The sequence below is a fragment of the Akebia trifoliata genome, chromosome 3 (assembly GCF_017979445.1).
Source record: "Akebia trifoliata isolate Shusen 1 chromosome 3, ASM1797944v1, whole genome shotgun sequence".
Taxonomy (NCBI): domain Eukaryota; kingdom Viridiplantae; phylum Streptophyta; class Magnoliopsida; order Ranunculales; family Lardizabalaceae; genus Akebia; species Akebia trifoliata.
In genome coordinates this window covers 55,647,693-55,658,608 of record NC_141377.1, presented here as the reverse complement: position 1 = coordinate 55,658,608, position 10,916 = coordinate 55,647,693, and the positions used below count along the sequence as shown (strand labels likewise).

General features: G+C 35.4%; 1 protein-coding gene across 1 annotated transcript; it reads left to right on the top strand.

The window, feature by feature from the left end:
* The first annotated feature begins 572 nt into the window (after positions 1-572).
* LOC147408139 (ankyrin repeat-containing protein BDA1-like) lies at positions 573-6,430 on the top strand. The gene is made up of 2 exons (XM_086437027.1): positions 573-1,308; positions 4,599-6,430. Exons 1-2 carry the CDS (start codon positions 718-720, stop codon positions 5,352-5,354), a joined length of 1,347 nt encoding a protein of 448 aa, XP_086293153.1. The 5' UTR covers positions 573-717; the 3' UTR covers positions 5,355-6,430.
* The last annotated feature ends 4,486 nt before the right edge of the window (positions 6,431-10,916 follow it).

The window sequence follows — 10,916 nt, the reverse complement described above, 5'->3', positions numbered from 1 at the left end:
ACCCACCACAAAAATTAAATTCTCTATTTTCCATATTATCACTAGTCTTTTCTGTGGTTAAGGAAAGTTGGAGTGCCAACTTCTAATACAAAGAGTGACTTTTTGCTCTCTACAGCCTATTGAAATGTAGATATCATAGGATCGGATAGAAAATTAAGGGCAACCCCTAAGGGAAAGTAGAATTTTTATTGATTGGATCACCTTGTGACATTCAAAAACATGACCCCATGGCACAAGGTTGTTGAGGACAAAATTCTATAATCTAAAAAAAAATGAATTTTAAAAGAAAAAAAAAAGTTGAAAAATCATTACTTGTCATCCTTGAGTTTTAATTTTAAATTTGAGCATTTGATAGTCGTTCATTTTCAATCAATCAAGCTCGAAAAACTTAATTTTTTTTGTTTTTGAATGACTTTATTTGATGAGACCTAGAAGACCGTAATGTTAGATGGCTAATGTGGTAATCCATGTGAGCCTGATAACTAGTTTTAAGATTTAAAATCTTATAATTAAAATTTGTGGAAAAAAACGTGGTGCAGGAGAGAAATTTTCTCTCCTACTGCTTATGTCATTTGCGCCACATGTCAACCGGCTATTGTGGTACAGAAAATCTGCTTAGCTCTGTTGGACTCAACTTAAATGAAAATCTACCTTATATATTGAACTTTGTTGGGTAGAGAGGAGTTGAAGCCAACGCACTAGCTATCCCAAGTAGTTATGGATCCGAGATTGAAGGACGCTGCTCAAACAGGTGATATCGATGCTATTTATACATTACTTAGGGAAAATCCCTTTGTTCTTGATTATAATGATCAGTTCCCATTTGTTGTTACTCCTTTACACATTGCTGTATCACATGGAAAGACCCGATTTGCAATGGCGTTCCTCAGGTTCAAGCCTTCATTTACTAGAAAGCTAAATGAAGATGGATTTAGCCCAATCCACTTAGCTTCAACTAATGGGAATGTAGAAATGGTGAGAAAATTCATATATATCGACCATGATCTCTATTTGTTGAAGGGTAGAGAGGGGAGAACTCCTCTTCACTGTGCAACTATAGCAGGAAAAATTGATGTTATAAAAGAATTACTCTCTACTTGCCCAGAATCTCTTGTTAAAAAAGAATCACTAGTGTTGACAGATGATGATGAGACTGCTCTTGATCTCGCCGTGAAAAACAACCAGTTAGAGGCATTTCAAGTCCTATTAGTCTGGTTGAAAGATGAATGTAAATTAGAGTTACTAAAACGCAAGGATGAGAAAGGCGATACCATCTTGCACTTAGCAACTTCCGCAAATAAGCTGCAGGTAAAGCGTAGGGTGTTGAACATTTCCCCATATATATATATAGGTCCCGTACAGCAACAAATATTTTGGCAAAACATGGGTTAGAGGTTTTGGAATGGGCTGATTTTTGGTGAGGATGATCTCTACGATGAGGAGATCATCCTCACCAAAAATCAGCCCATTCCAAAACTTCTAGCCCCAGTTTACATGTTGAAAAATCGTGGACCGTTCATTTTTTGTAAACCATTTTTTCCCATATATGGGAAATGTTCTGCAACAAACATTTTTCAAGACATGGGTTAGGGAGTTTGGAATGGGCTGATTTGTGGTGAGGATGATCTCTACGATGAGGAGATCATCATCACCAAAAATCGGCCCATTCCAAAACCTCTAACCCATGTTTTGAAAAATGTTTGCCAAAATGTTTGTTGCTGAACAGGACCCATATATATATAGGGGGTGGTTCAGCAATCCAGTTTGCCAAGTTTGGTGCCAAACATTTTTCAAAATATGGGTTATAAGCTTTGGAATGAGCTAATTTTTTGTGAGGGTGATCTCTATGATGAGGAGATCGTCCTCACCAAAAATCAGCCTATTCCAAAACTTCTAACCCCATCAAAAGTGATTTATAAAAATTGGACGGTTCACGATTCTTCAACTTGTAAACTAGGGTTAGAAGTTTCAAAATGAGCTGATTTTTTGTGAGGATGATCTCTTCACCGTAGAGATCATCCTCCCAAAAACTCAGTCTATTCCAAAACTTCTAACCCCATCAAAAGTGATTTACAAAAAATGTTTGGCACCAAACTTAGCAAACTTTAGGGCTACCGAACCGCTCCCATATAGGGGGTGGTTCAACAGCTCTAAAGTTTGCTAAGTTTGGTGCCAACATTTTTCAAAATATGGGTTATAAGCTTTGGAATGACCTAATTTTTTGTGAGGATGATCTCTATGATGAGGAGATCATCCTCACAAAAAAATCATCCTATTCCAAAACTTCTAACCCCATCAAAAGTGATTTATAAAAATTGGACGGTCCACGATTCTTCAACTTGTAAACTAGGGTTAGAACTTTCAAAATGAGCTGATTGTTGGTGAGGATGATCTCTTCACCGTAGAGATCATCCTCACAAAAAATCAACCTATTCCAAAATTTCTAACCCCATCAAAAGTGATTTACAAAAAATGTTTGGCACAATGTTTGACAAACTTAGGGCTGCTGAACTGCTCCCTATATATTTATATCCCCATAGACTGATAAAGCTCCCATTTATCCGTAGACACATAAAGCTACTCATAAAACTACAACATTTTTTTTCTTATATGGGCAAAAAGGTTCGGAATGGACTGATTTTTGTGAGGATGATCTCTATGATTAGAGATCATCCTTGCAAAAAATCTGCCCATTCCAAAACTTCTAACCCCATCAAAAGTGATTTACAAAAAATAGACGATCCAAAATTCTTCAACTTGTAAATATGGGGCTAGAAGTTTCAAAATGGGTTGATTTTTGATAAGGATGATCTCCTCACCATAGAGATCGTCCTCACAAAAAATCAGCCTATTCTGAACCTTTTTGCCCATATAAGACAAAACATGTTGTAGCTTTAGAAGTAGTTTTATGTGTATACAGATCGTGACCTATATATATATATGGGTAGCGTTCAAGGGCAAACTTTTTAGCAAACTTTTTGGCAAAACATTTTTCAAAACATGGGTTAGAGGTTTTGGAATGGGCTGATTTTTGGTGAGGATGATCTCTACGGTGAGTAGATCATCCTCACCAAAAATCAGCCAATTCCAAAACTTCTAACCCCATCAAAAACAGTTTACAAAAAATGGACGGTCCACGATTTTTCAGCTTGTAAACATGGGTTAGAAGTTTTGGAATGGGCTGTTTTTTGGTGAGGATGATCTCCTCACCATAGAGATCATCCTCACCAAAAATCAGCCCATTCCAAAACCTCTAACTCATGTTTTGAAAAATGTTTTGCCAAAAAGTTTGCTAAAAAGTTGGCCATTGAACGCCCCCCTATATATATATATATATATATATATATAACTCATATCTTTACAAATCATAAAGACCACCGGATTAAAGTCAAATCTGCGATTCAGATCGATTGTGAGTTTACAAACGTTTGTAAACAAATAAAGTTTCCAAAATTAGGGTCACCTCCCAGTAATTATATTTATATACAAGGGACATATGTAAAAACCATCATTTTTCAAAATATGGATTCGAAGTTTAGGATTAAGCTGATTTGTTGTGAGGATGATCTCTATGATCAGAAGATCATCCTCACAAAAAATCAGCCCAATTTGAAATTTCTAAATCCATCAAAAATGGTTTATGAGTTATTGGTAAAAAATTGATGGTCCACATTCTAAATAACTTGTGATGGACTTAAACGATTTAGATTATGCTAATTTTTTGTGAAGATTAGTCTTCTCATCATAGAAATCATCCTCACAAAAAAAAAAAAAAATCGGCTCAATCCTAAACTTTTAACCCAAATTTTGAAAAATAATTGTTTTTACGTACGTTTTTTACTTATATCCCTTGAACGCTCCATATATACTTAGGATCCGTCTCATATATCTACAACATGTTTTGTCTTATGCGGGCTAAAAGTTTTGGATTGAGCTGATTTTTAGTAAGGATGATCTATATGATGAGGAGATCATCGTCACCAAAAATCAAATAATTCTAAAAATTTTAAGCCCATATTTATGAGTTGAAGAATTGTGGACCATCCATTTTCGTAAACCACTTTTGAAGACGTTAAAAGTTTCATATTGAACTGATTTTTGGTGAGGGTGATTCAGATAGAGATCATCATCACCAAAAATCAGTTCAATCTGAAACTTTTAGCTCATATAGAACAAAACACGTTGTAGATATATGAGTAGATATATGTGTCCACGGATCCTGATCCATATATATTTATAAATATATAAAGGGGAGCGCTTCACAGACAATCTTAGTGGAACAACAATGGAGACAATTTGTCTGGTATGACTTAAAAATTTCAGATTGGACTGATTTTTTAAGCCCAATCTGAAACTTCTAACCCATCAAAAGTGATTAACAAAGTTGAAAAATTGTGGACCGTCAATTTGTAAATCACTTTTGATGGGGTTAGAAACATCAGATTGGGCTGATTTTTTGTGAGGATGATCTCCTCACCAGTGCAATCCAAAACTTTTAAGTCATACGTGACAAATATTGTCTCCCAACAAACTCCCCCCTAAGATTGTCGGTCAAACGCTACCCATATATAAAATACTGAATTAATTGATCTTTGCAGGTCGTGCAAGCTTTGGTAAACATCAATAATAATTTTTGCCCATTGGACATGCACATGAAGAATGCGAGTGGGTTGACAGCTTTAGCCATATCACAGCAGCAACTTCTATCAACAAGTGAATCTTGCAGCACTTGGCAAATTGAACGGATGCTTCGTAACGAAAGTCGTCATACCTCTCCAATATCAATTTTCAGGTACAAATACCGGAAAACCCTAATCAAGCGTTCGGAGGCAACAAGAAATCTTTCAAATGAAGTTCGCAATGCATTACTGGTGGTTTTCGTACTGATTGCAACATTTACATATCAAGCTGCACTCTACCCACCAGGTGGTGTTTGGCAAGATACTAAACCACCAACAATTATTAACAATAGCACCAACCCCATTAAAGAACAACACCACTTTGCCGGGCAAGTAATTCTCGACTCATACTTATACACTATCTTCATATATTTCAACTCTATCGGGTTTTGTATATCTGTTTATATAATTGCGATCCTCACCGTTGGGTCATCTGTCAAGTACAGTGTACTAGGCTTACTATTTTCTGTGATGTGTACTTATTTAGGGTCTATAATTGTTATCTTGCCAAGAGGAGAAGAAAATGTCCTCAATTTAAAAGTTATTGCTCCCCTTATTCCTCTTATCGCTTGCTATGTTTCGTTCACCATTTACATGCTTTTAACCCCTATCCTAGTAACTGATCCTAAGGTCCTATTGGATTGTCTTAATTCCCAAACAGAGATCATGTATTAATTTGCACCTCTCAACTCAACATTAATGTTATCTTTCTTATTTAAATTATACATGTGTTAGATCTTACATCAATTCAATGAATTAAGGAGTACGGATCGTTTTATTTGGCTGCTTTTCTTTTTCTTTTTTCTTCTCTTCTTTTGTGAGGGATTTACTCTTACACGGGCAGACCGATCTGTTGCAATTTTATTTCAGGTATTCCCTTACTTAATTAAGTTTGTCAATGAACAAACCTTACTTTATGAATTCTAAATTAGAAATCTTACTAAGGGTAGTTAACTTGGGCTTATCCGAACGCAATCCGATTTTATAATATCAAACTCGGGTTGAACTTGGGTTAGTGAGTTTAGGCCTGATGGTCGGTTGAGTTGAGCTCCAATTGAGGGTTCTGCTACTTGAGTTGAGCTTGTGTTTACCCTCCAACACGCCCAAGTTGCAGCCCTGATCGTTTGTACATTTCTAATGTGTGATAGCTATTTTGGTGCATGTGGCCGGTCGCAACTTGGGTTTGTTAGATCAAGTTTTGGTAAATCCAAGTCCAATCCGAACATGGTCTGGGCTTGTTAGAGATGAATCCAATAGGATTCGGATTGGTATAAGCGGATTGTGCACAATATTAAAATTGGATTCATTCTTTTGATTTTCAAAGAATTACAGTCAGCCCCAAGTGCTTATAAGAAAAACAAATCCAATAGATTTAATCCTAATCTACACAAATCCAATAATAATCTAATAAGATACCTTATATTTTAATATTTATCTCTAATCTAATCAGATCCCTTATAATACTTATCCTAAGCTTCACATGAGGAGGATTTGGTGCAACATAATGCACCTTATTACAATATGTCTAAAAGTCACCCTCACTCATATTCATGGCGATTGAAGATCAGAGCCACCTGGGCGAGACCCTTCTCTTCTTTATTATATATATATATTCTTTCCATATGGTATGTTGAATCACTTGTGAAGTCGACTTCACTTGACCGTGTCTGCTTCAACTTCACCCTAGACTCGTGTCGTGTAGTGTAGCAAGACTAACAAGTGGTCGAGTGAATTTATGAACAGTGGGGACACGTTCCATTTTGAGTTGGCTTAGCTCGCTCTTCTTGAAGCTAATCGGTCGAGCCCAATCTGATCTACGAGCACCCTTAGTCCCAATATCAGAGATTGACCCTACGTTTGCGAGCAGCACCACCTTTCGGGGAAACCGGCTTTAGTTAGCGCTCACGGTGCTCAATAGTGTTTGTTCATTCGGTAAGCTAGTCAGGGCTTGACTTGACGTTGCCCCTCTTTCTGTTTCATGCGGGGAAAAGGAGTTAGGTAATCAGCATGTGACTCTGCCAGTATCCGTATCCTTGACCTGAAGTGGGTTCCTAAGGATCATTCCGGCGTTTCATCGAAAGTATCCGTATCTGTATCCTTGACCCGAAGTGGGTTCCCAAGGATCATTCTGATGTTTCATCGAAAGTTGATACATCAGGGTGGCCAGAAGGCACATATGTTGGTCCGAAATGTCGGGTGAATAAAGCAGTTCCAGTAAGCGGAGTGTTGTATCTTAACTAATTGCCCCAGGAAGATGGGGGAGATCAAAAGCAAATCGAGGATCTGAAAGAGATTAAGTTAAGTTATAAGTATAACTTATATATTTTTTTGTCTCATCCATCCTTTATCCGTTCTTGAGAATCGTATTCTAAAGGATATGAAATAGATCGTCGCCCCTTGAATCTTTCTTAATGCCCACACACACGAGTTTGAGAAAATTTGAATCCACTTCCTTCATCTTGTCATATAGGAATTGTCTTTGCCAAATCTATGTTGCCCGAAATCCTTGTTGTTGATGAAGAATCATCGATTCCCAAATGCATGATATAGAAGAAATTATGCGATTTAAATCCATTTTTCCAATTGTATAACAAGTGTCTACACAAGAAAATGAGTATCCAAATGCATAGAAAATGAGGAACAAATATCTCTACTCAAATGGACCTTGATGGTGGTTCATGATCGATTTAAATATACTAAAATATAAAAGATTTTTTTACGAAAATATGATTGGGCTTCTATGGGCCAAGATGAACTAGATCCATCAGGATTTAGAGGTTCAAAATTAAGTGAAGAGTTTGACCATATAGATTTGAAGGCTCTTTGAGATATAAGTAGCTTGATCTCTAAGGATTCAAAAGGTTTTTTTTTTTTTTTTTCGCGGAAAAATGAACTTGGTCACTATGGATTCAGGGACTCTGGTGGATAAGGATTTGGGTGATATATACCCAAGCATATATATATATATAATATATATATATATATATATGGATGGCGTTATTAAGACCCCTATTACGACTCATATTGCGACTCACCGTTTGTCTTATATGGGCAAAAATGTTTGGAATGGGCTGATTTTTTGTGAGGATGATCTCTGTGATGAGGGGATCATCCTGGCAAAAAATCATCCATTCCAAAACTTCTAACCCCATCAAAATTGATTTACAAAAATTGGACGGTCTAAAAATTTTCAACTTGTAAACATGGGGCTAGAAGTTTCATAATGAGCTGGTTTTTGGCAAGGATGATCTTCTCACCATAGAGATCATCCTCACAAAAAATCAGCCCATTCCAAACATTTTTGCCCATATAAGACAAAATGGTGTGTCGCAATGTGAGTCGTAAGGTGAGTCTACGGAACCGACCCATATATATATAACGCCATCTTATAAATGTATATATATCTTTTTAACACAAAGTGGATGATGGGCTTAAGAACATGACAAAATGACTAGAGCTTGGGCTTTAGTAGGAGATTAGGCTGAAAGGATGTTTGGGACTTAATTATGTGTGGGATTACGCCTTGGAAGGATAATGGATTTGGGTTTGGTAGACTAATGGAGATTGAATGGGCTTTGAAAATCATCCCAACTTATGAGACTGATGAATGAGCTAACATATACAGGAGTGTATAAAGCACATATTTTTATGTGTATCTTATTGGAAGTGTCTCGATTTGCTGGTGCGTATCCAATTTAGGGTTTGGAAAAAATATCTGCTTGAGAGCTTGGGCTTGAGTAGGAGATTAGGATGAAATGGATGCGAACCCATGAGGATATTTTGGTATTTTTGGAAAAATTAATGAAATAATTATTTGGTTCCAAGTTGTTATTTCTGGAGTTCACAAGAGTTTTCCTAAGCATAATATGGTTTCTAAGGGTATTTTTGTGTTAGGAGTATATTTATACTCTGGTCAATTTTTGATAATTTCTCGTCAAACTTCTTTTAGTCTTAAAATAACGATTTCTATATTTTAGATCATATTTTTCTAACGTATTTTGGTTTCTAATGTTTTTTTGTGTGGAATATCTCATCTGATCTTTAGAAACATATTTGATGACAAATAAAAATATTTAAAACATTCATCCATTAAAACCACAACAATCGAATTGACAAATTAATTAATTAAACGAATACAAAAATGAGGGTGTCTAGAGTTATGAACCAAATCAAACTCGATTCTTCTCAAGAAGAAAAAGAGTTGGGGTCCTTGGTTGAAATCCTTTTAAAAGTTAAAATCGATGGCTAGGTTTTGAAGTTGATAGCATTAGTTTTCATCAACAAAAGTTGAAACTTGAATATGTGTTAGGGTTCTTAGATCAAGAAGAACAAAATTTAGAAGAGAAATATAGATTAAGAAGAAGAATTTATTGAGATGAGAGGGATACAAAATTTTTATTATTACTTGTTTAATAATGACATCAATCAATCTATATATAGATATATAATTAGTTTTCAACTTTGGCTACAACTCTAAACTAGAAATATCATACTTTAACTCTAAAATCTAATTATACACTTACTAAACTCATAATAAAGTAAATATAGAATCTCTATAAAATAATAATAATTCAAATTATAAAATAGAAATAAATAGTAACTAAATAAAATAAGGATCCTAACAATATGATTGTGGACGTTTATTGAGATTTGATTGGTCGTAGGCCTATGGCAACGGTAATGGAGATCTTGTTTATCGTCGTCATCTTCTTTTAATATTCCCCTCCCCCTTTGTTGGCTGAGGCGCAATGTAGTTTGGGAGGGAAGACATTGCAGCAAACCATCTATTTTATGAAATGCCCTTGACAGAACCATGTGCAACGTACAATTTTTTGTGTAAAGTTGATGCAGCAAACGATGAAGTTATGGTGACTTGGTGGGCGGGGCAGAACCAAGATTCTGCCCACGTAGGGACAACTAAGACTTCGGTTTTTTTTTTTTTTTTTTTGTGGATGATAATTTAAATAACTATTTTAGTCCTTAAGTTCTTATAAAATCTTAAACCCAAAAAATATAAATATACAAGAAGAAGAAAAAAAATGACAGAGCTTCTATTGGAACCCTAACTTCTAGTTATTCTCAACTATTTACTTATTTTCTTGGGATTTTTTTCAAAATGTGCGTAACTTATATCCAAATTCTGCTTTTGATACACTGCTCATTTTAATTCCCAAAACATGCATTTCAAGTGAATTCGTCACTTTTATAATTAATAAATTCTTTGGTATATCTACAAATTTGTAGATATCAAAAGTGACGAACTATATCTCCCTAAGCAATACATCATTACATAATCAGCTACAACTGATTTTCTCTTCACATAATAAGCCCAAGTACGTCGATCAAGCTAGCCCTAAAATAAGAAAAAGTTAATTGAAGTAGCCATTAGCAAAGGAAGTGATGACCCTATCTTTACCATTATGATGAGTGATGGTGGAGTAGAAGTGGTTCCACACCAAAATTTGGATGGCCATAAATGCCCCCATTTTTATATATAAATTTCTTATAATTAAGGCCATTTTGATTGAAAACTTAGAAAATTGTAACCACTACCCCCTTGTCCGCAAGGAGGTTGTTTAGTTTCAAAATTACAAAAGTATCTTATTTTACTATGTGATATCCAAGAATCCTTTAATTAATATTTTAAATTACAAACAAACCCTCTTGATGCGTTTGCACATGCTACCTTAGAATCGCTTCACTCTCCAATTTAACCTTCTATTGTTATGTTACGAGATCCCCTTACTTAAATGATAGTTCAGCCAAGATGGGAATGTGGAAAAGAGTCAGAAACGCTTCTCTCTTTACAAAGGTATAGTGTGGAATTTCTCTTGAGTGTGGGCATGGTGGGGGAATTCAATCACTCAACTTTAGTTCAAATCTAATCTCCCGAAGATGGATATTTACTCGATGAAAAATAATATGTACTTAATTACAAAGGTATGCCATCATAATGATGACTGTCACCAATAAATAATGACGGGCAAAATCATGGACGTACAGCGGATAAGATTCTCTAGACGTAAAGACATATTATGCTTATTTGAAATGTTATCTTTCGATGATCATTGATCATTGAGATTGAGAAGATTAAATAACTCATCTACATTGATATTATTAGAATGATCACGATGAAGTGTGATATTTCTAATTTCTCAAGAACTTTTATATGAGAAGAATGTAGAAATACTCAAATATGTCTTGTGTATCTCATACCCTCAATTGGCATTTGTACTC